This window comes from Mirounga angustirostris, unplaced genomic scaffold (assembly GCF_029215605.1).
Source record: "Mirounga angustirostris isolate CCGP_5_RB_7025 unplaced genomic scaffold, mMirAng1.0.hap1 SCAF_10, whole genome shotgun sequence".
In the NCBI taxonomy this organism is placed as follows: Eukaryota; Metazoa; Chordata; class Mammalia; order Carnivora; family Phocidae; genus Mirounga; species Mirounga angustirostris.
In genome coordinates, this window is record NW_026991718.1 from 29,576,876 (window position 1) to 29,603,589 (window position 26,714).

At 35.4% G+C, this 26,714-nt stretch overlaps 1 protein-coding gene across 4 annotated transcripts in view; it reads right to left on the minus strand.

Moving 5' to 3' along the window:
- Positions 1–26,714, minus strand: part of HEATR5B (HEAT repeat containing 5B) — a 110,020-nt gene that overhangs the window by 67,286 nt on the left and 16,020 nt on the right. For all 4 annotated transcript variants that reach the window (XM_064572112.1, XM_045884414.3, XM_064572111.1 and 1 more), the window contains exons 8-19: positions 25,779–26,028; positions 22,060–22,215; positions 21,299–21,549; positions 19,623–19,734; positions 17,977–18,129; positions 16,838–16,937; positions 16,036–16,145; positions 14,737–14,900; positions 14,011–14,186; positions 10,755–10,860; positions 8,251–8,441; positions 32–191 (exon numbers count right to left, since the gene is read on the minus strand). In XM_064572112.1, the coding sequence (XP_064428182.1) occupies positions 32–191; positions 8,251–8,441; positions 10,755–10,860; positions 14,011–14,186; positions 14,737–14,900; positions 16,036–16,145; positions 16,838–16,937; positions 17,977–18,129; positions 19,623–19,734; positions 21,299–21,549; positions 22,060–22,215; positions 25,779–26,028 (1,929 nt within the window). The remainder of the gene's footprint in view (positions 1–31; positions 192–8,250; positions 8,442–10,754; positions 10,861–14,010; positions 14,187–14,736; positions 14,901–16,035; positions 16,146–16,837; positions 16,938–17,976; positions 18,130–19,622; positions 19,735–21,298; positions 21,550–22,059; positions 22,216–25,778; positions 26,029–26,714) is intronic.

Below are 26,714 nucleotides of genomic sequence, written 5' to 3' on the forward strand. Positions count from 1 at the left end.
TTCATAATAAAGAAAAAAATCAACATTATACCTGAACTTCAGAGGATGTTCCATCTTGTGCTAGAGCCAATAAAATGCTGACACTGGTTTTTAGATGTTGTCCTGAGCCGATACCACCAACATAGCGATGCAAGCAGCCCAGAGCCAATGAATGCCCAGTTCTGGATACAACATCGCGGGCTGATTTCAACCTGAAAAAAAGGTATGCTTCAGAAATTGGTTTTTCTATTTCCCTATGGAAATCAGAAAAGACTACAGTTATGATTACTTCTTTTTCCACTCCCTACCAAGAGTTAGAGATTAATGACAATGGTTCGTGAAAGTGACATATTTCATGGAATAAAGCCTATTTTTATTTTAAAGAAAATGTGAAAGAAGAATCACAACTTCTCAGTTTTAAACATTATTCCTTGAAAAGTCAAGAATCATTGGAAAAATATTTTTATTATTGGTGTTTTAAATAAAAGAATTGTTTTTATAACTGGTTTTATAAATATAAAAAACAGGGTAACTCTAGTCATAGAATTAAAGAAAATGTTAACTTTCACTTAAGAAAATTTCCATAATTATGATGTGAACCTCTTTAAAATGCATCAGTCCTTTTCTCTGTGAAATATATCTAATGAACTAAAAAATATAAAAAGGAGATATTGTATATTAATTTTTGAAAATAGGCTTTATTGAGATATATACAATAAAATTCACCAATTTTAATTCTTTTCAAGTAAACATAGAACATTTACCAAGACAGATAATTAATTCCAATAAATGGAAATAGAACATATCAGAATTTATGGGATGCAGCTAAAGTATGTTTTAAGGTGAATTTATAGTATTAAAATTCTAATATTAGGAAAGAAGAAGGGTTTTAAATCAATTATCTAAACTTCCACCTTCAGAACCTAGAAAGAGAAAGCAAACTGAACCAAAAAAAAGCATAATGAAGCAAGTTATAAGGGTAAAGCAGAAATCAGTGGAAGAGAAAACAGAAAAATGGAGAAACTCAATGAAACAAAAGCTGTTTTTTTTAAAAGAACCATAACACTGATAAACCCTTCAACTGACTAAATAAGAAAAAAAGGAAAGACAGAATGTATATTCTGCTGCTGTTGGGTAAAGTATTCTATAAATGTCAATTAGGCCAAGTTTGATGATTGTATTGGTAAAATCTATATTTTTAATAATTTGGGAGCATCTGTTCTATCAATTACTGAGAGAGGAATGCTGAATCTCCTATAATTATGGACTTTCACTTCTATTAGGTTTTGTTCCATGTATTTTATTTTTTTAAAGATTTTATTTATTTATTTGAGGGAGAACGAGCTGGCAAGGAGGGGCAGAGGGAGAGGGAGAAGCAGGCTCCCGCTGAGCACGGAGCCCGACGCAGGGCTTGATCCCAGGACCCTAAGATCATGACCTGAGCTGAAGGCAGACGCTTAACCGACCGAGCCACCCAGGTGCTCCTTGTTCCATGTATTTTAAAACTATATCATAAGATACATAAACATAGAGAATTGCTATGTATTCTTGGGGAATACATCCTTTTATCATTATGAAATCACTCATTTATTCTGATAATCTTTGTTACAAAATCTACTTTTTCTAATAATAACAGAGCCACTTCAGCTTCCTTTGGATTAGTGTTTTCATGCTATATTATTCCTATCCTTTTACTTTTAACCTCTCTCTGTCTTTTAGTTAAAGGGGTTTCTTGTAGACAGCATATAGTTAGATCTTGTTTGTTTTTTTATTTTATTTTTTATTTGAGAGAGAGCGAGAGAGCATGACTGGGGGCAAGGGGAGGTAGAGGGGCAGAAGGAGAAGGAGAAGCAAACTCCCCACTAACCAGGGAGCCTGACATGGGGCTCAATCCCAGGACTCTGAGATCATGACCTGAGCTGAAATCAAGAGTTGAACACTTAACGGAATGAGCCAACCAGAAGCCCCTAGATCTTTCTTTTATTTCTTTCTTGATTTTAAAGATTTTATTTATTTATTTGAGAGAGAGAGAGAGAGATGAGCAAGAGAGAGCACAAGCCGGGGAAGGGGCAGAGGGAGAGGGAGAGGCAGGAGCAGATTCCCTGCTGAGCAGGGAGCCTGATGTGGGACTCGATCCCAGGACCCTGGGTTCACGATCTGAGCTGAAGGCAGACACTTAACCGACTGAGCCACCCAGGTGCCTGATCTTGTTTTTATTTAATCTGTAAAACCCTAACTTTTACTTGTAACGTTTAGACCATTTACATTTAATGCTATTATCGGCATGGTTGGGTTTAAGCCTACCATATTGCTATTTGTGCTCTATTTGTCACATCAGTTTGTTCCCTTTTCCCTCTTTCTGTCTTCTTTTGGATTTAGTATTTTTTATGATTCCATTTTATCTCCACTATTGGTTTATTAATTATACATTATTATTTTTTAGTATAATCTCTGGAGTTTATAATATATGTATTTTTAAAAGATTTATTTGAGAGAGAGTGAGAGAGAGCACAAGCAGGGAGGAGGGGAAGAAGGAGAAGCAGGCTCCCCGCTGAGCAGGGAGCTCCACATGGGGCTCAATCCCAGGACCCTGGGATCATGACCTGAGCTGAAGGCAGACACTTAACTGAATAAGCCACCCAGGTGCCCCTATAATATACACTTCTAAGTCTTTATGATCTACCATCAAAGAATATCATATTCTTTCATGTATATTATACACAATCAGAGTATACTACCATTTCCTCTTCCCATTCTCTGTGCTGTTGTCAGGTATCTTACTTCTCTACATATTAAAATCCTACCGTATGTTATTATATTTGCATTAAAGAGTCAATTATCTTTCCAAGGCATTTGAGAATGAGAATAAAAATAGCTTGCAGACTCCGCTGCCCAGGAGCTGCCCATGCCACCCAGCCATGGTCAACCCTACCGTGTACAACATTGCCATGATTGGTGAGCCCTTGGGTCACATCTTTGAGCTGTTTTGCAGACAAAGTTTCAAAGACAAGAGAAAACTTTCATGCTCTGAGCACTGGAGAGAAAGGATTTGGTTATACAGCTTCCTGCTTTCACAGGATTATTCAGGGATTTATGTGCCAGGGTGGTAACTTCACAGGCCATAATGGCACTGGTGGCAAGTCCATCTGTGGGGAGAAATATGATGATGAAAATTTTATCCTGAAGCATATGGGTCCTGGCATCTTGCCCATGACAAATGCTGGACCCAACACAAACAGTTCCCCATTTTTTTCATCCGCACTGCTAAGAGTGAGTGGTTGGATGGCAAGGCTGTGGTCTCTGGCAAGTCTTCAGGGCATGAATATTGTGGAAGCCATAGAGTGCTTTGGGTCCAGGAATGGCAAGACCAGCAAAAAGATCACCATTGCTGACTGTGGACAAATCTAATAAATTTGACTTGTGTTTTATCTTAACTACCAGTCCATTACTTCTGTAGCTCAGGAGAGCACCCCTTCACCCCCATCTGTTCAAAATATCCTATAATCTTTGTGCTCTCACTGCAGTTCTATGAGATCCATATTTTCCTTATTCCCCTCCAAGTCTAGCTGGATTGCAGAGTTAAGTTTATGATTACGAAATAAAAACTAAATAACAATAAAAAAGAAATTAATGAGAAAAAAATAATAGGTCATTTAAAAATAGACTTATAAAAGAATAAGTCTTTATATTTATCCACATAGCTACTACTTTTGGCACTCTTCACTTCTATATTTACATCCAAATTTCCATCTCATATCATCTTTTTTGTGTGTGTGCAAAAAGCTTCTTTTAACATTTCTTATAGTATACCTTGTAAGCAATGAATTTCCCAACTTTTCAGTCTTAAAGTCTTTATTAAAACTTTGGTTTTGAAAAGCATTTTCACTGGGTATAAAGTTCTAGGTCATTCTACTGTTTTCTGCTTGCACAGTTTATGATCAGAAGCCTGCTAAAACTGTTACCTTTGTTCCTCTGCATAATGTCTTTTCCCCACTGGCTGCTTTTATGATGTTCTTTTTATCACTGGCTTTAAGGAATTTGATTATCATATGCTTTTTGATTTGTAAATTTATAGTTGTCATCAAAATTGAAAATTTCTGTCTACTATTTCTTCAAATAATTTTTGACCTACCCTTACTTCTAAGATTTCAATTATCTGAATGTAAGCTTGACATTGTTCTAGAAGTCACTGAGACTTCTGTTCATTTTTTCCCCAGTCTTTTTTTTCTGTGCTTCATTTGGAATAGTTTCTATTTCCATCTTCAACATCACTTTTTTTCCTACTGCAATGTCTAACCTTCTGTTAATCCCAATCAATGTATTTTTTTCATTTGAAATATTTTACATTTCTAGAAGTTTCCCCTGGGTTATTTTATGAATTTCAATTTTTTCATCACGCTTGCATTTTTCTTATACTTCCTTAAAAATATGGAGCATATTTTTCAGTATTCTTCATTGCTAATTCCATCATTCCTTCCATTTCTGGGCCTATTTCCAAAGACTGATATATTCCCCTGGTAACAGATCTTACTTTCCTGCTTCCTTACACATTTGATTAGTTTGGACTGGATAGTGGGTACTATACATTTTACAATATTAGGTGCTACACTAGTTGTGTTTCTTTAAATACTATCGGGCTTTGTTCTGGAATGTACTTATTAATTAGAATCCGTTTGATCCTTTCAAGGCTTGCTTTTAAATTGTTTTAGAGTGGGTCAATATTGCCTTCACTACTAAGGCAATATCCTTCTAAGATTCCATTTTAGGTCTTTCCAATCTGAACAGTAGGAACTACTTTCAATCCTGTGTGAGCCCTGGGGACTGTTTCATATTCTGTCCACCTATTCACCTATTCTTTTCTGTTTGTTTTTTTTTTTTCCTGGTCTTGGGCAGTTTCCTTCTGCACATAGCAGCACTCAGCCAAAGACTTGAGATGACTCCTCTGCTCATAGCTCTCTTACCATGCAGCTCTCTCCTCTCACATATTCTATTCCACACATTCTAGCTATGTTGACCTCCTCAAACTCCAACTTCTTTCTCCTTAACTCAGTTAGGTTTGGGTTTCCTATCCCTGCATTTCAGCCTGGAAACTCTTTTAGGCAGAAATCTGGAGCAATTATAGTGTTCCCCTTTCTCAGTGTTCCCATTTCTCAGGGATCACTGCTCTATGCTGGCTATTGCCCAATGTCTGAAAACCATCGCTTGATTTATTTTATCTGGTTTCCTAGTCGTTTAAGACAGCAGCAAAAAGCCAGCCCCTGTTCTTCCACCATGTCTGGAAGTGCAAGTCCTATATATATTTTTAATGTTTATTTGAAAGAATAGATTTCATTATTTTATTCATATGTAAGTAGCAATGTAGAGAGTTTAAAACAGAACTCTAAACCTCATTTTGGACAATGGAAAAGGTCAAATAGAAGAACATATGTAACAACACTTTTTAAGCTATAAAATACTACGACTCATAATGTCCCTCATAATCATGTACCAACATAGTCAGTTACTATTAGAAAACAGGATAAAAAAAAAAAAGAAAACAGGATAAAATACCACTAAGAATGGAGCACCTACAATAACAAAGATGTCTAGAGAGAAACTTTGGTTGAATTTTCAGAACTGTATTACAACTCTCAGTAAGCCACCCATAACCAAATTTCTGTTAAACCCATAAAAATAAAATAAAGGCAAGAGATGAAAATCCATCACCAAAACTCTGGTGAAGAAAGAAAAACCCCAAGTGCTGTCACAAAACAGATATGAAGAAATATAGTAATGAAGGAAGTAAACTAAGTCTATTCTTAGCAGTATTTCTAACATATTACATCCTTGGATAAATAACCTCTATCTCTCTATGACTCAGTTTCTCCATAGCAGTCATTTTGGGGAATGAAAGAAGTTAAGAATGAATGTAATCTTGTGAATTCTAAAGCATTACACAGATGACAAAACTGCCTTCATGTTGGTACTTTTCAAAAGGTAATATTTCAGTGAGATAAAAAGCTGAGCCAATTCTCTCAGTGATAATCATCTATTCAATAGAGTAAATAATCTAAGCTACAAGAATATATACTTCGCAGGGGTCTCAAAGTGATTTTCAGTTTGAATGGAAACAAATTCAACCAGTAATGATTTTTATTTCTTTCTGAACTAGGTCTTAAGCAGTTGAAGAAACTCCCTGTTAACTAGAATGGTTTAAGAGAATGATTCCTGTCTAAATGCTAAGATGGCATAAGATTTAGTGTGTAAATATAGCTGACAGATCTTTATGTGTAAATACTTTTGGCCTTTCATAGTCACATATTAAATCAACAAAAGACAGTGTAGATGAAAACATTCTACTATGAGACAGGAGGACATTGAAACTTTTTCAAGCTAATCTAAGATACCACAGATCTTTATTTTTACTTTTATTTATTTTAAAGATTTATTTATTCATTTTAGAGAGAGAGAGTGTGTGCACAAGCAGGGGGAGGGGCAAAGGGAGAGAAAGAAAGAGAGGGGGGGGGAAGCAGACTCCCCACTGAGCAGGGAGCCCAAGTAGAGGCTTGATCTCAAGACCTTGAGATTATGACCTGAGTTCAAACCAAGAGCTGGAGGCTTAACCAACTAAGCCACCCACGTGCCCCTACTTATTTTTTTAAGTAGTCTCCATGCCCAGTGTGGAGCCCAATGTGAGGCTTGAACTCATGACACTGAGATCAAGACCTGAGCTGAGATCAAGAGTTGGATGCTTAACCAACTGAGCCACCCAAGTGACCCTAAGATACCACAGATTTTTAAATGTACCATTACTTTATATAGTAGTATAAAAGAAAGAAAACATGTATATTGGCTAATTGAATTTAAATAAAAAAACCAAAAAACAAAAGCACTGCCAATTAATTATGTTTGTAGAGAATTTAAAACAAATTCTAGTATCAGATGAATTGTGAAAAATGGGTAACTTAAAACGCATGTAATAATTAACTTCAAATCATAATCAATTATTTGGAAAAGCTAATGAAACTAGGCACTGAAAATACTTGCAAACCATTAACCAGAAAGGTATGAATATGAATGAAGATCTTTGTGTTTCACCAGAATAACTAAAAAAAAAATACTCCTACAGGTATTGGAAATACTTGTAAATTAAAACTCCTTGAACTAAAAAACAAAATGACCACTCTGGAGTTTTCCAAACAAATACACTCTAGTTTTACCTATTATTAACAGAGCACAAACCATTAAAAGGTAAGATTGGTTGTGTATTTAAAAACATCTTTAACCAAAGTTGATTTCAGAATCAATGACATACTTGGAAAAGCAAAACTAATCTGTTGCTAGAAAATGGCAGAAGTCATCCCACAGAAGAGAAGTATCTGGGACTATTTTATCTTCTGCTTGCTCATACTACCCTTAGTGATTCAAACAATACACTGGGGGCATTATCCTATAACCAGACAAACTGCTGTTCATGTTTGAAGACAGCGAAAACCATTCTCAGATAACCAAGAATTCAGAAATACTTTTTCTTCAAAACTACTGCTTCGCCACCATTGCTCCCCCCCCCCCCCCACCTCTCTCACTAAAGATTACGGCCTAGTTTGGTATAATTAGTACTCAAAATATACAATTGTTAAAAACAGTTAATTTACATAACTCAAGTATCAGTTCTTGACCACACCTGATTTTCAACTTCTCTACTTAAGTACTTGATTAACAACCAAGAGTAATTAATAACTGCATCATCTTAATCATACTTATTTGGAACTCTGAAATCCTCTTTTTAATTAATATGCAAAGAAATCTTTAAAATCTAACACTAACTTTTCCCCTGTTTCAGGGATAATTTAAGAGATGATAAACTTGCTGGCAGTTAGGAAAAGAATGGCTTATTACAAAAAGTGACTAATTAACAAAAAAGTATAATGTGGGGGGGGGGCAGAGATAAGAGAAAGGGACTACCAGAGCACCTCTTCAGAGCAGAATACATATAACTGAGAGAAGTCCTATTAACAGTCCTCTTGATTCCATTTTGTAACATTCAAAGGCTGAAACCTCACCACACTGAAAGTATCTATAATATTATGACTTCTCTAGATCCTAGAGTTTAAACAATTACTGAACTAAAAAGATTATAAAAAAAATTAAGATTATTAAAAAACCCACAAATTTTGTCATATGCTATACCATGTGGAAAACATATTATCCAATTACTATAATTATTGATTACTTAAAAAGACATCTTTGCCTCTAAGAGAAACTTACTTGTCAGTAAAGAGACCCACTTACTTGTCAAAGCTATATTGGGCCATTCTAGCAATGAAGGTTGCTTCCCCAACCACCTGAGCCATTCTTCCAAGAGCTTCCCCTGCTGCACATCGTAAGATGGGGTTTGGGTTGTCCAGAGCACCCATAACCAGTGTCAGAGCAGATTTACGAACTTCCTCAGGTCCTAAAGTACTTTTGTTTTCAGCCAGGCCCTACGGTTATTTAAAAAAAAAAAAAGGCAATTCAAAATTCACATTAAATTTTTAAAAATGTGCTGCAATCTTTGTAAACATACCCACTTCACCCACTTTTTTTAACCAGCTTTTTATTTTTTAATTTTTAAAAGTTTTTATTTTATTTTTTGTTGTTGTTGATAATGAGCTCAAATTTTTTTTTTAAATTTTATTATATTATGTCAGTCACCCAGTGCTCATCATGACAAATGCACTCCTTAATCCCCATCATCTATTTCACCCATCCACCCACCCACCTCCCCTCTGATAACCAGTTTGCTCTCAATTGTTAGAGTTTGTTTCTTGATTTAGCTCTCTCTTTTTCCCCTTTGCTCATTTGTTTTGTTTCTTAAACTTCACATATCAGTGAAATCATATAGTATTTGTCTTTCTCTGACTTATTTCACTTAGCATTATACTCTAGCTCCATCCATGTCATTGCAAATGGCAAGATTTTATTCCTTTTTATGGATGAATAATATTCCATTGCATATATATATATATATATATATATATATATATATATATATATATATCACCTCTTCTTTATCCATTCATCTATCGATGGGCGTTTGGGCTGCTTCCATATCTTGCTATTATAAATAATGCTGCTATAAAATAGGGGCGCATATATCAACCATCCTTTTTTTAATTGAAGTATAGTTGACATACAACATTAATTTCAGGTGTACAACACAGTGATTGGACAATTTTATGCATTAAGCTATGCTCATCATAAGTGTAGTCACCATGTGTCACTGTACAATATTATTACACTATTATTAACTATATTCCCCATGCTGCATTCCTGTGACCTATTTACTTTATAACTGTAAGTTTGTATCTCTTAATCCACTTCACCTATTTTATCCATTCCCCACCCCTGCCTCTTCCTCAACCATCTTCCACCTGTATATACTACGCCTAGATCAATACCTGTTAAATCGACATTAATCACTTTCCTAAACATGATTCAGAACATGATATATAACATAGTTATAGTCAATCAGCCCTAAAATGAACAATCCCTGGAAGTGTCTCTATCCAAAAACAAATGCTCAAAAATTGTTTTTGTATGTAAAGGACACTGTACTATTAAATCAACTGTCATTCAACTGATTGACATTTATCATTAGAACTTTAAGTAAGGAAAAGGTCTGATTATAAAACTTTGATTTGTTTATATAAAAATTTCAGAGAAGATAATTATGTCATCAAGAGTACATTCAATATATAAAAAGATAAAATGGGTAAAAATATCAGTAACTAAATATTGATACAGTTTGTTCATCATATTAAATGTTAATATCTCTGTTCTAGGTACACTTACTGTCATGGAACTTAACTTACTTGAGACCAAAAATCCAACTCATGGTGCTGAGGGAAATGTTAACTACAACAGAGGCATTAGTGAGCGAATCTATGAAGAAAAGTGTACTTGGACCAATATTACAGCTGGTACACTAGCCTTCCAAACACTAAGAAAGACCATGATTACTTTTTTAAAAAATTCAGATGTTGGTATTAGCTGATGGTCTCTAAATAGGGCATATACTAACAGTTATATATAAACGATACAAACTTATATTTCTATAATCAATGCCTATGTCCCTTTTCCCTGATGTTTACAAAACATGATTTAATTCATGCCCATTTAAACACCTGTACTTACTGCCATTTTCTTTTACAAGTAAAACCTTATAATAAGCTTAGTGCTGAGCAATATAAAAAGTTTTCAAATACATCATGAGAGGCCACAGGCTGCACAGAACAGTGCATGAACTCTGAGAGATAGGCAAAATATTTGTTATTTCACTTCATACATGTAGAAACTGAGGTTCAAAAGGTTAAAGGAACTGCACAAGACATAAACCTAAATGAGAGCTAAACCAGAACACAGTCTCTAAATGCAGCCTTCTTTCAGCTATACAACATAGCCTCTCCTGATTTATGGTCTAAACCACAAAATGAACTTAAGTTTTATCTGGTTAACCTTCAGTAGAGTATCAGATGGCATTAGACATCTTTGAAAATTCTGAAAGAACTTTCCAGCACTTGTAAAATCTGAAAGGTCACATCGAAACATGAACTTGAACATTATTAAAATATAGAACACTATTTAATTACAATGAGCCTAATAAATCGTTTCTAATAATTTAATTAAACTAATATAAAAACATAGTTATCAAGGGATACACATATAATCATCAAAACGGTCTAGAAATACCTGCCTTAGTAAAGGCATTAATTAAAAATCTTAGTTGAGAATACTTATGTTTTAAAAGTAAATACCTTTAGTGCACTAAGAACAGCAGTAAAAATATTAAGCTGCACAGCCTGTTGGCGGACACCTTTGGCTTGTTTAACACATTCAGCAAAGTGATCCAACATTTGTAATCTATAATCATAGAATAAAGATAACATTAGCAATACTTTTCATTCAAATATGGCTCAGAAAACAAAAGTAAGAGCAATAGCTAAGTGTTTAACAAATAATGTCCCATGCTGTTTCATTTCTATTTCATTCCTGCAGCTGGTTCAAACCAGATCTCCTCCTCCTGAATTGATATAGGGACATGTGGTTTTTAACTGGAACAAAGCAAGCAACTAAATATTAAGTTTCAATTAACGAAATAAGGTCATAACTTCAAGGTCATAATGTTCTTTAACATTAACCTCAGCATCTAACAAAGTGACTGGCATATAGTAGGTGCTCAAGGTTTCTTGAATAGAATAACAGTCACTAACTATGCATCTTTTTTTAAGTTGAAAAATTTAAAATGTGGCATAATTTTTTTCTTCTTTCAAAATATTCTCACATGGAAGAAAATAGTACCTCATGTCCTATTCTCAAAAGCCAACTGGGAGATTTTGAAAAAAATTTAGCTTTGGTAATTTTTTTTAATGTAGAAAATCAAAAATGAATTTTTTTTATTATTTCAAATTATTTAAATGAGGCAGCAAAAAAAAAATCACAGCCATTTGAGACTACTCGGATAAAAGAGATTGAGATCATTTCAGATTCTGAAAATAAATGGGATGGGCAAGGAATGCTGGGAAGTTGGATTTAGTACTAAAGTAACTATGAACTAAAGTAGGAAACCAGTATCTCCCTTAAAGTCACTATAAGGATTTAAGCTCAGTGTATAATAGGCCATAGGTCTCAGGTCAAAGCATTCTTCAAAATCAGAGGAAGAAATCATCTAGTCTCCAGTAGGAACTCCAGTTAGTGTTACTGGGGGCTAAAACTGACTACTTTAACACTTGCTGTGACATAGATCCACATCTTCTATGGATGAGGAAGCAGCGCATTATTCACACTGCTTTCAAGCACACACATAAGAAGAGACACATGTCTCCAACACTACCGTTAAGCATCATTTGCCTATAACTGACCTCAAGTACATAACCTTTTAAAACGACTTATTTAAAAAATGTTTTTCTTTATTATAAAATAGTCATTTTATTTAATTTGGAGACTAGTAACAAAAAGTTACTAGCCAAAAATAACTACTCTTAACCTCAGGTATAATCATTTCCTTTCAGGTCTTTTCTTACGTATTCACATATACATATGTATTGGTATACACATGTACATTTTTATGTATTTTAAAATACTAAACTGGGATCACTTCTTGCTTTTTATTTTACTTTTCTTATTTAACATTTTATAAGGAGTGTTTTCTGATATCAAAACATTGTCTATGTAAAAAATATTCTAGTGGCTCCTGTGTGGCTCAATCGTTAAGCATCTGCCTTCGGGTCAGGCCATGGTCCCAGGGTCCTGGGATCAAGTCCCGCATCGGGCTCTCTGCTCAGCAGGAAGCCTGCTTCTCCCTCTCCCACTTTCCCTCTGCTTGTGTTCCCTCTCTCGCTGTGTCTCTCTCTGTCAAATAAATAAATAAAATCTTAAAAAAAAAAAAAAATTCTAGCCTGTCAACTTTCCATAATTGATTCATTCATTCCTCCATCACTGGATATTTAAGGTATTATTATATTTTTAATAGAATTTATTTATTCATAGTTCACCTTGTACAAAAGTGATTTAAAGTAGTTAAGATAATCCTGGATTCTAGTTACAGCTCTCATAACTAGCTATATAACTTTGGGCAAACCACAAACTCTTGGACCTGGATTTCCTTGGATTTAAAACAAGGACATTAAATTAGATGCTTTATGAGATTCTTCCACCTTTAATGTTCTTCAACATTTATGTGGCAACCAAATGTTCTTAAAGATATCTGGGTAAAGTAAAATTTCACACTGAAGTTTTTCTTCTCAAATTAAAAAGCAATTATCAAGTAACCTACACATTTTTAAAGATAACACTTGTTATCTTTTATATTTATGCTATCTTTTATATACAGATATAACAATGTTTTAAAAGCATGTTTTTTATTTTGCGGGGGGAGGCACCTGGCTGGCTCAGTCCGAAGAACATGTGACTCTTGATCTTGGGGTTGTGAGTTTGAGGATATAGAAATTCCTTGAAAACAAAATCTTTAAAAATAAAAAATAAATAAATAAATAAGCATATATATATATATATATATATATATATATAATTTTTAAGATTTTTTATTTTTAAGTAATTTCTACACCCAACGTGGGGCTTGATCTCACAACCCCAAGATCAAGAGTCACACACTCCACTGACTGAGCCAGCCAAGTGCCCCTAAAAGCATATTTTGTTAAACAAGTTACCTGAAAGTATCTTACACTAAGTCATTTTCACTTTTTCTTTTGAGAAAACCACCATAAATAGACAAAATGCCTACTAAAGTTAGGGAGAGTGTCTGTATACAAAGAATACAGCAAACCAAAATGCTCCTCTTAGAAAAACAACCAGTTATTTTAGTTTCCCAAGTTCAGACTCAAATCAAAAGACAAACGTTATTAGAGAGTAGACTTCTCACTCATTAACTTCTTCAGTAACAAAATCAAAAGACTTAAGCAAACTGATTTAATGATTCCTCGTTAAAGATATAGTGAAAGCCTACTTATAAGCTGTCAAATGAACTACTGAAATGAAAATCTTGCCGTTTAAGACATAGTCCACAATACAATACCAGACGCTAGTACACAGAGCCAAATCTTAAGAACAATTTCAAATTATGTGGAATTTTCATGTAATTTTTTCCCATCATGTATGTGTCACTTATGTTATTAAATTTATAAGCCTATGTTTAAGTAGTAATTCACCTTATTGTAGGTAACTGGGATGGGAACCTATTGTTTGAATATAATTTATATGTATATATTTTTTCCTGATAGATAACTTTATTTATGTTAAATACTTAAAATTTTAAAATTTATTTTATTTACTTATTTTTAAAGTTTTTATTTAAATTCCAGTTAGTTAACTTACAGTGTAATATTAGTTTCAGGTGTACAATGTAGTGATTCAACACTTCCATACAACACCCAGTGTTCCTCACAACAAGCGCACTCCTCAATCCTCACCACCTCCTTAACACATCCCAATAACCACCACTCCTCTGGTATAATTTATATTTAGCTAAAATTACCTGATTGACTTTATACTAACCGGTGTTTATAAGAAACATGAGGAAACACTACACCAAAAAGAGCCACAGAAGCATCAATGACTGAAACCCCAAGAGGAAGAGGACCAGGCACAGCTTCTCCAGCAGGGATTCGTAAATAAATGGAGGATGGATCATGCTCCAGAGCCCCACTTCCAGATGCACTGTTTGGCTGGAGCTACAAAAAGAATGACATAAAAATCATTCAAAATCTACTTGAATGAGTATTAGTCAAGAAGAACAGAATGAGAGGAAGGAAAAAAGGTACCAGTATCAACAAAAAAAACAAGAATGACTGAATCTGAAAATTTCCAACAAAAAAAACACAAGAATAATTGAATCACAAAATTTTTAAATAGATAAAAATATGATTTGGCCATGAAACAAAGCCATCAGTAACACCTTGTATAATTTTAAGAAAATGCTCATTCATTCTAAAACATTTTTATACTGCCCACCTTAAAATGTGCAAGCCAAACAATATCAGGAGGAACTTAAACCCACAAAAAATTCATTAAAAGAAGCTGTAGTAACTCTTTTTTAAAAGAACAGAAGAAATTTACCTTTTTTCACTATTTATCTACCATCAGGAAGCTATCTTTAAATGTCTAAGAAAGCCAAAATAAAATTAAACTTTAGTCTTCAACATTTTCTTTTTAAATGACAATGTATAATAACACCATTGCTTTTGATGAAGTTGTATTTAAATTCCCTGTATGGTTTGCTACCTGGTCTTCAATTGATTTATGATCAGTTTCTTGAAGCCAGGAACCTAGAAGAACACTGTCATCATAATGGCAGAGGGATCTGAGGAGGGAAGTAGTTGTGTTGGCTGAATTGTCCGTCAAAGTGAATTCTGCTACCAGTTCTCTAAGAAGTGCGTTGAAAGATCCTAAAAAACAGAACTTCAGATCAGACGTGAAAGAATAATTTTTAGGAAATTACAATCATTGCCCACAAAAAGAAGCAACATGTTCTAAAGGGATAAAATAATTAAGTCCCTGTTCTCTTTTTAAAAAAATCTATACTAAATATTTTAATGCTAGTTTTAACATACAATAACAGTACTTTCATTTTTATTATTGTATTACGCCTTTTAGCCCAAATTATTTAAAGTAACAAAAATACTCAGGAAATATTTATATTAAATATTCACATTTAAATTTAATGAATTTAAATATATTACATATATTTTAATGCTTTAAATACCTATTTAAATATATTAAATATGATACAATTATTAATTAATTACCCAGTGATGTGCAAACACTGAACCAGAGCACATCAGAATTCTTGGGCATGGCTGAACTGAAGACAAATCAATGGCTTATTTTAATATTAGCATTTTATATAATATTTGATATCTGCAAAGTACATTATTATTCTCTGTCAAGATTCCTAAATTATTGTCTATATTATAAGAATTATAGATTATATGAAGCAGTTTAGGGTAATAATTAAAAGCATAGAGGAGCGCCTGGGTAGCTCAGTTGGTTAAGCGTCTGCCTTCAGCTCAGGTCATGATCCCAGGGTTCTGGGATCCAGCCCCACATTGGGCTCCCTGCTCAGCGGGGAGTCTGCTTCTCCCTCTGCCTCTCCCCCACCTGTGCTCTCTCTCTCCCTCTCTAATAAGTAAGTAAAAATCTTTAAAAAGTAAATAAAAGCACAGACTTTAAAGCTGAACCAGCTGGGGTTGAATCCAAGCTCTGCCACTTACTAGATCTCAGACTTGGGCAAGTTACCTTACCTCTCTGTACCCGAGGCTCTTCATGTATAAAATACGGCTGAATTACCTCATAAAGTTGTGGTTAGAGTCAAAGGAGATAATACATGTAAAGAGATTAGAACAGACCCAGAACACAGTAAGTGCTCAGCAAGTGTTAGCTTCTCTATATGAAGAAAAGTAACATGGTTGTCTTCCTCTGCAAAGTCAGGGGAGAGCCTTGGTCAGAACTCTGTAATACGGTGAAGAACTGGAAAGGTAATATATTGAAGAATTTTTATTAGATACTGTGAACTTTATTTACCTTCATAAGTTTTTGGAGGTAACAAAGCCAAGATATCATAAAGTCTTAAACGGACCATTGCAGCACTGGCTTTCAGATGAGCTCCATGGGCTTTAATTACAGACGGAATGCTAAAATATCAAAAGTATAGTTGGTATCAGCTTACTCGCATAAGTGTTACTCAAAACATTTTCAGCAATGTATCAATGAACTGTCAAAATACATTGGTATTACATTTTCATTTTAGTTTATTCTGTGGCCTTTACTGGAACATTATAAAACACAATTTTATTTCAACCCATACCATACTATAATTTTATTTTATTTTACTATTATGTTATGTTAATCACCATATATTCCATCATTAGTTTTTGATGTAGTGTTCCATGATTCATTGTTTGCCCATAACACCCAGTGCTCCATGCAGAACGCACCCCCCTTAATACCCATCACCAGGCCAACCCATCCTCCCACCCCCTCCCCTCTAGAACCCTCAGTTTGTTTCTCAGAGTCCATCGTCTCTCATGGTTCGTCTCCCCCTCCAATTTCCCCCCCCTTCATTCTTCCCCTCCTGCTATCTTCTTCTTCTTCTTTTTTTTTTTTTTTAACATATAATGTATTATTTGTTTCAGAGGTACAGGGCCGTGATTCAACAGTCTTACACAATTCACAGCGCTCACCATAACACATTGCTATAATTTTTAAGGTCATTTTAAGACAGTAAAGTTTTATATGTTTCATATATGACATTAGAGGGAAATACAAAACATGACTTTGTAAATATGCAAAATTGGATGTTAACTTGTCATAACTGCTTACTTACTGTGACATCATAGTCATGGCACATTCAATAGGGGTCATCAATTTTCTAATCACATCTTCAGTTAGGAGCTCGGGGCAATGTGCAACAAAACTCCTCATTGCTAGATAAAATATTTAAAAGAACAGATTTAAGATAGCTTTTGTGAAAATAAAATTATAGAATTATATAAAGATACCTGTAATTCTCCATTATTATACAATATAAGGTTCTGAAATCAGGTCAAACCAAAAGAAGAACTAACTGCAACTATAGAGAAAAATCATTAGAAAAGTCTAGAAGAAAGGTAGAGGGAGGGAAGATATCTGTTAGGGAGATTTTTGTGAGTGGGAAATCAAAGGTCTTGTAACATCACTAAATTCAGACAACTACAAAGAAAGCAGTTTCAAGACAGAACCAAGAGTGCACAAAATAGCTCACATAGAAGGAACATCTTTGCTGCCCCTTTAGCTACAGAACTAAGACAAAAACAGCTCTTAGATGTGTGGGAACAAAACGGACCCCTTGCCCTGCCACCCTTATGCTTTAGTGTATATCTGTTTCCCACAATTTGGAAAAAGAAGCACTTTTCACTCTGAGATAAATCAAAAAAGAATAGAGTCACCCAGGGTAATTCTAGTTCCCAAAGGAAACCAAACTTGAGCCTTTCCTGTAAGTTGCCGACTTCTAAACAAAACCAACTTTATTCATGATTTTCATGACACTGATGTCTGGAAAAAATGCATCAACATTTGCAGATTTGATAATTTTGGCTGTCTGTCCATTATGAAAAGACGTACTGTCAACTCAGTGACTTTGGAGACCGTGAGTTTCTTCTTCCTTTGAATACCTACCGGGCTGTTTACGTGGTGGCCCGTGCCTCTCTGACAGGTGGACTACTGCTGTAACTGGGAATCAATAACTGGGCTCCGGCTCTCATCTTACCACTAATGCTAACCTCCTTTTGAGAGTCTCAGCTTCATTTCCATTGCAAAATTAGCAAACCGGCACAGGTTATTTATAAAGTTTCTCTCTAAATCTACAAGTCTATGAATTTATTATTACACATTAAAATAAAAATTTGAAGTAGTTATTTTCCTTCCCCTCACAAACATTTTAGTAATAAAATAATATTCTGAGAGTACAATCCTTTCAGTTCTTACCACATAAAGCTCCGGCACGACCTTCCAATGTCACCTGCCAGGTAAAAGAATCGCCTCGGGCCTTCTCAGCCTCCAATTCCTTTAGAGAACGGGGAAAAACATTTCGCCACAGTAACAACATCTTGGGCAGATGATAACGAACAACAGATGGTCCTATTGGAGAAAACGAGAATGCGAAACCATACACATAAACCATATATATAAACCATACATTACAAACAAAGTCAAAGAGCCCCACACAGGCTTTAACAATACCCATTGTTTCACTCTATCTTTATCTGTAATGTAAGATTTTCAACGTGCATCTTTTATTTTCCAGTTTGATTGAGAAATAATTGACATATATTGCTGAATAAGTTTAAGGCATACAGCATGATGGTTTGGGTTATAAATAATTGTAAAATGAGTACCATGACAGGTGCAGCCAACACTCATCATCTCATATAGACACAATAAAATGAAAAAAAAAATTTTTTTTAATTTTCTCCTTGTGACGAGAACTCTCAGGATTGACCCTCTTAACAGCCCTCCTGTCTGTCACACAGCAGTGTGATCTGCAGCCACCGTGCCACACGCCACACCGCTGTCTTTACTCAGCTCAGAACTGCAAGGCTATACCTTTTGACCACCGTCCTCCACCTCCTCCCCCCCCACCTCAAAATGTTTCTTAACATATCTATTAAAGCATAATAAAACTCACCTACAAAGTATCAACATTTTTAGCAGCCAAACGTAAATCCATAACAAGTACTTTAAAAGAAATTACCCAACCATATTCAGAATGGTGGCTTATGCATTATCAATAATGAAATACATCTGGGATACAGCTTATGACATCTTTTCTATAAATACACATGTATATAAACATAGACACCCAAGTCCCACACACATACGTCTATATATTCCTCTCTTTGGGGGGCAACTGATATGGCTAATTTTGTTTTATGGAGGAGCGGTATGTTTAGAACTAAGAATTTACATTCTAAGGAACTCCTTTAACATACCATGTAACGTATTTAACATAAATTTCTGGAAAAGTTAGCACTTTTTATTTTCTTTAGAAAACTAGGGCAAAGTATACCTTCCAAAAGGTAGACGCTCAAAGTGGTGAGTGATTCTGTAGAGCACACACACACATGAACTAAAAAGTAGACACATCTCATCGCCAGGACAACATGTCTTTCTGTTCTCTGTACAGTGCTAAACTTTGCCTGTATCTCAGATTTGTCACAGCACTTAGGAAAGTGAAATGCAGAATGGTAACCCCAGAAAAGCAGCACCAAAAAGACCACTTAAATGTGACCTTATTACCACCCTACCAAAATCATGTCACTCCCGTCACTCTGGGGATGGAATGTGCCCCCATACTCTTATCTCATTTGGTTAACACTAAGCCAATTAGTTAGACCAGGCCTATTCTGATAGTCAAGGTGAAACTTTGTTAACAAATTTCTCATTAAATGTACTTCAGCAGAAATTACCAAAAATAGGAATCCACGCCCAAATGAGAGGAAAAACACCTTCACCAATTTTCTCATGTCATTCACAGTCTAGAATGTGAAGTTTAATACTTTTAAATTAAACTTTCTTTATCGTCTACTGACAGTTATACAGTTAGACAAGATCCTACTCAAATATAACTATACCTAAAGTCATAAGTGCTCCAAGTAAAAGCCATCCAGCCTGGGTACGCTGTAAAGACAGCCTGCTATTTTGGGCAGCAGTTCGTAAGAGATCTTCAGCAATACTAACTACCATCTGCAAGAGAAGTTTAAAATTGGATTTTAACTGAAACAAGTTAAAGAAATCAAATAAGAAAATACATAGCTAGTGTGCTTAGTTAAAAAAAAAAAAAAGTTGTCCTTTTTTGTTGTTGCTGTTAACATGTCTTAAAAGAGGCAACATCAAGGGCTGCTCCATCCTGATTGCACGCCTGTCTCTGAGGAGACCCCACTAGCACAGTGGTTAAGAGAGAGCTCCAGAGCCAGACTGCCTGGGTTCATATCCCAGCTTTGTCATTTCCTGGCTTTCTGACCTGGGATTAACTTCCCTGCCTCAGTTCCCTCACTGGTAAAACAGGTATAACAGGAATGCCAACCTCACTCCAGGAAGCATTAAGTAAGTTAATACAGCAAAGCACTCAGAAGAGTGCTGGTCCATGCAACCACTTAATAAATGCTATTATTGGTAGTACTGTTATCCTATATTCGAAGATTTGTTGAACTCCCATTATGTTTCTGCCATTAAGCTAATCTTATGGCACCTACAGTCTTATTAGAGAATCTGTCACAGGGAAAATGGGAAGTAACAAGCAGCACATGATTAAATGACAAAAATAGTAAGACAGATGTAGTCGTGGTCTGCAAAGGGGAAGGTTATCCTAGATGGAGTAGCTCTGAGGAGATGGCATGAAAGAAATGACACTCTAATTGGGCCTTCAAACAAATGGATAAGTTTGGTACAGGTGACCAAGAAGGGGGATGAGATTCTAATGTACGAACAAAGGCATGAAGGCTGAAAAAGGCATGAGAAGAAAGCAAGATGACTAGTCTAAGTAGAGCAGTGGGAAATGAGAATGAATGGGTAGAAAGAAGGCAAACTGCGGAGGTGCCAGTTTACCAGACAGAGGGGATTATGTTTATTCTCTGAGCACTGGGTAGTCCCGAAGGGTCTCTGAGCTAATGTGAAACATGGAAGTGGTATGGGGAGATGGGAGAAAGACTGCAGGCAGGATAATCAGAGAGGAGGCAGTCAAACAACAAAAGGAGACGGAAGCTGAGATTCGAGCAGTAGCTACAGAACTCTTAAGAACGAATGGATCTGGGCCTAATGTCCCAGAAAGAATCTACATATGTAAGGTTGCAAATAATATTTACATAAACAATATTCTTGAGAAAAAACCATAATAGTATTAGCAGGTATAGTAGAAAGAAACTGACTCATAAAACCATTCAACTATTATTATTATCAAAACGCTAAATGCAATAACATATGCTCCTGTTATCTTTGAATACAGCAATATGAATTTTTATCTCTAAAAGCTGAAAGAAAAGCTCTGATTTCCACATAATTACTGTAAGGTTTTTTTTTTCTCTAAAATAAAATGATACTACACCCAGACAAAATCTACTATTCCTATGCAGAATTAAATATCAAATTGTAATTAGGGTCTGTCAACTCCATACTGGCAGAACACTGTTTTTTATATTACTATAGTAAAACTGTTGTTTGATCACCCAGCTCAACATTAAACACAGAAGGTGTTCCAATGAAGACTAAAGCCCACATGACAGCACTTACAATTCCACGGTCTCTGTCATACCTTTCCCTTGGCATGAGGAATGCCCAACGGACACTGATGAACTCCACCTAACAAAGCAGCCATTGCAAAGCTGTATCCGCTAACAGCTTCCGGTGAAGTTTTCAAGTTGTTGAGCCGTTCTGCGCACCTGTCTAGAAACGGTGTCAGCTGGAATGGTAAAGCCACGGCCACACAGCGCAAACACCAGGCGGCGGCAAGCCGGGCAGCCATACTTGGATGAAGAAGCACTGAAGTCACGGTTTCCAAAAGTCCTAAAGAGAAATACACCAAAAAATGCCTCTTTGATGAAGTCAAATGATTTCATGAACAAGAAGAATATGTGTAACATGATTAAAATCATAATCATTATGGTTTTACCCAAATACTTTCAGAACTTTGCCAAAACACAATACATTATCTCAGAAATAGTAGAGAATTTTAAAGGAACACTTTCTACAAAAAAAAAAAAAAAAAAAATGCATAATTACATCCCAAAAAAATATAAAGGTTGATGTAAAAATTAAATGTGTATTCAACAAATTTTAGCCAATTATTAGAAACAAACTACCGTGACTTTGTCTCCCCAACCTTTATTTCACCATTTATTCAACATTCACAAACCCAGTGAATCTTAACTTAAATAAAACTGAACTTTTAACAAATGATCTGAAAACTACTCATTATAATGGCAAGTAACTAATCAGGAGTTAAATATCAATCACACTTATGACTTTTTTTTTAAATGGTAAAAAGAATCCCAGCAAGTAAGTGAATTATCATACCTATAGATGCTTCCTGAATAAGAGGGGATGCAGTAGCATTCAGGCTCTGTACCAGGCTCCCGAGTTCTTGGAGGGCACAGACCATCACATGCTGGCTTGCTGCAATGTCTGCTGCTCCAGATTTGTTTTCACCACTAGTATCATTCACTACTGCTTCTGGAAACACAGAATCATGTGTTTGATGTGGGTGAATTAAGTTGTGACGAAACTTTTTTGATTTCTACAACTGACATTTTTATACCAGTATTTGCACCAGTTGATGCCTGGGTGTTAAAAGCTCTGTGTGTAACTACTTCTTAGCAGAACACCAGTGTAACTAAACACTGAAGTGACTGAGCACACTGTTTAGTGACATCAAGGCAGTACTGAAGTATGCGCGGAGGTATTCTGCCTGCGTCCGGGAATAGCCCTAACTTGAGCAAGCAGCAGCAAAGCACCGTGTACCAAAGCACAGGTTCCTCAGAAAGGCACGTGGCTTCCAATTGCAACTCTACCAGTCACATCCGCTACATGACACTGGGCAAGCCACTCCACTAACCCGAGTCTCCAGTTCTCCTTCTGCTGAGAGGGATAAGGGACTATCTCAAAGAGTACTGTGGTGATTAAAAAGTCAATTCACATAAAGAACAGAGCACAATGCTTCCCACAATACACATGCAGTCAGTGTCAGCGGCCATTATTGTTACTTCAATATTATTGTTGCTACCTCAAGTGCTGCAATATATGGATAGCAACATTGTCGAATTACTGAGCAGAAAGCAGATCCGTAAGGAAACTGGCTTTAGAATTCCTTACTGAGATGCTCCTCAAAGTTCCCGTTAGCTTTGCTGCCCTCTTCCCTGACCTTTCAATAGAACTGAAATGTATTTAACATGTATTTAATTCTGCTTTTAAGATTTTTAAAAAATCAAATGGTTAATCTATGACCTTAAGATTAATAACCTTTACATGACAGTAAAACTTCCTCACCTTTTTTGCATTCATTGTGTATTAATAGACTATAAGATGAAATCAGAGAGGGAGACAAATCATAAGAGACTCTTAACTATAGGGAACAAACTTAGGGTTGCTGGAGGGGAGGCAGGTGGGAGGATGGAGTAACTGGGTGATGGGCCTTAAGGAAGGCACTTGATGTAATGAGCAGTGGGTGCTATATGCAACTGATGAATCACTAAACTCTACTTCTGAAACTAATAATATACTATATGTTAATTAATTGAATTTAAATTTTAAAAATAGACTAAAATATATATAATATATAATAACAGAACAGATTAATACATTATAGACTGTAATTTTCTCTTTTTTTCGAGATTTTATTTAATTTATTTGCCAGAGAGAGAGGGAGAGAGAACGGCAAGGCAGAGGGAGAAGCAGGCTCCCTGCTGAGCAAGGAGCCCGATGTGGGGCTCAATCCCAGGACCCTGGGATCATGACCTGAGCCGAAGGCAGATGCCCAACCGACGGAGCCACCCAGGCATCCCCAGACTGTAATTTTCATTATGGACCTCGTTATTTTTAGCTATTTCTGGACTTCGAAATGCAGGAACTCTATTTTTTGATTGCTAAACCACAGCTCCTTGACCAGGTACTATCTATATCTGGTTCACTATTTTATTCCCACAATCTGGCACAGTGTTTCTAGCCCTTAAACATTTCTTCAACATATTATTGTACAAATATTTTTCAAGTTGTGAACCTAGGACAGATTACTGTTTTAATATAACTGAAGAAAAATACCTCATTAATTTAAACACCTTTAATTCACAATTCATAACTTTCAGTTAGCCCTATGCATTTAAAAATGCTTTGCTTGGGGTAGCTGGGTGGCTCAGTTGGCTAGGCACCCAACTCTTGATTTCAGCTCGGGTCATGATCTCAGGGTCATGGGATTGAGCCCCAAGATGGGCTCCGCGCTCACATCACAGAGTCTGCTTGTCTCTCTCCCTCTGGTCTTCCCCCTGGTTGTGCGTTCTCTCTCTCTCTCTCTCTCAAATAAATAAGTAAAAATCTTTAAAAATAAAAAAACAAAAATGGTTTGCTTGATGTGGATGGAGCTAGAGTGTATCATGCTAAGTGAAATAAGTCAGTCAGAGAAAGACAAATACCATATAATCTCACTCATATGTGGAATTAAAAAAAAAACAGATAAACATATAGGAAGGGGTAAAAAAGGAGAGAGGGAAACAAAGCGTAAAAGACTTTTAACAATACAGAACAAACTGAGGGGTGATGGAAGATGGTGGGTGGGGGATGGGCTAGAGGGGTGATGGGTATTAAGGAGAGCACTTGTCATGATGAGGGCACTTGTCGTGATGAGAATCACTGAATTCTACTCCTGAAACCACAATTGAACTGTATGTTAACTAAAATTTAAGTAAAAAATTTTTTTAAATAAAAAAATAAAAATGGTATGCTAAGTAAAAGCTATTATAAACAATGAAAACTATAACCATTTGTGAATTTACTTTTACTAATTTTATAAAATATTTAATATATATTCTTTAAATATAAATTACTGATTATTCTCTATTCATTAAATTGTTATTTTTTTAAAAGATTTATTTATTTATTTGAGAGAGCGAGAAAGAGAGACAGAAAGCAAATGGGAGAAAGGTAGAGGGACAGAATCTCAGACTCCCCACTGAATGTGGAGCCTGAATGTGGGGCTCGATCCCACAATCCTGAGATCATGACCTGAGTTGACATCAAGAGTAGGATGCTTAATCGACTGAGCCTCCCAGGTGCCCCCAAACAAAGCATTTTTAAATGCATAGGGCTAACTGAAAGTTATGAATTGTGAATTAAAGGGTGTTTAAATTAATGAGGTATTTTTCTTCAGTTATATTAAAACAGTAATCTGTCCTAGGTTCACAACTTGAAAAAAATTTTACAATAATGTGTTGAAGAAATGTTTAAGGGCTAGAAACACTGTGCCAGATTGTGGGAATAAAATAGTGAACCAGATATAGATAGTACCTGGTCAAGGATCTGTGGTTTAGCAATCAAAAGATAGATTTATTTATTTCTAAAGACCACTATTAGGCAATATAATTTGCCTGATTAAGGTTAAGAAAACTGAACTGTCCTACAGAATGTATATTTTACCTTTAGTTCCCTAATCGGATTAACAGCTCCATGAAGGCAGGAACTTTTACGTCACTCATTATTCAAACCCTGAATTACTGCTTTGCAATCTCAGATACTCAATAACTACTTCTTAAACTGAGAAATTTATAAAATGGACATTTCTTTTAATTATGAATAACTGAGGCTTCACAGTATATCCTACAGTGGGCTAATAACCACCTGTAATTGCTCCTAAGTCTTCCTATTACGCCTATTAACAAAAGGAAAACAAACAAACATGTGTTTATAAAACAAAAGGCCCAAGCAGAAAAATTACAATAGGTTGTTCCTCAAAGATAGCAAAGCACTATGCTGCTGAATACCAGGAGAGCTAGAACATCAGCACAGGCACTAGAAATGAAACAGAAAACCTAACCTTTCAAACATGCTACTCAAATCTTTAAAAATTCTATTTCACTGTAATTATGTTGTTTTAATAACAAATAAGAGTACTCAATAAAAGTGACTCTTAAAACACAGTCCAGAAAAGGACATGAACTAATCAGACCCATTAGTATTTACTAAGCATAATAACATAAAGCTAAATGACTACAGAAATCAACAACACACATCAAGATATCAATTCTTACCTACTGCTTTCATTTGTTTTCCAATAGCTTGGCATATCTCTTTGGCAGCTGCAATCTGGGCTTTTTCACCTAGCAAACTGCCCACAGTAGCTCTTAGGATAAAGGAGACACATCGTCTTGAGTACACAGCCTCTACATGTGTTTGTGTTGCCCGAGGATGGGAAACCAGATCAAGTACGTGGGACAAGAATGTAGCAAAGCTACGCTCCAACCACTGACCACCCAATGTAGTTACAAAAACAACATATGCCTATAAATAAAGATATGAGATTACAGATAAAGCAATACAGAAATAAATGATCACAGCACACAAAATAAATTATACCTGAGATTAAAGTTGAGAAAATTCAATACTTAAAACCTTTTTAGTACTTCTAGCATAGGAATTACTGGTGGAATTATCTTTGGCTAAAAACTGTTCTTAGTAGCTTCCTGAAGAATGTAAAATGACAGTGAGGAGGGAGGGAAGGAAAGCTGAATTCATCCTGATGATGAGGAAGGTAATAGGTTATAGGATTAAGAAAACTCTCACATCCTAAATAAACATTGACCTAGGACTAGAAAGCCCTGCTTGTGACCATAAGATAAAAATGGTTTACTTCTACTTTACACTTGTTTCAGGAACAATGTACAGTTGGAGTGATTTTGACTAAGATCACAAAGAAACATTTTATCTTTTTATGTATTAATTATTCTTAGATCATTAACCATAACACCTTATTTGCTTAATTATTATCTTGTAATTTTAACTACAAGTCAGGATTAGTTTCATAATTACATTGGTGATTACTCATTAATGATAAACCCAATCGAAGTATTAACCAATACGATTAGCTACAGAGTCATTGGAGAACATTAAACTCTAAATGCTTCAAGCTCTTTGAATACAATTTCAACTAAAACTGAATTATTTTACATCTGATTTTCTGCCAAGTA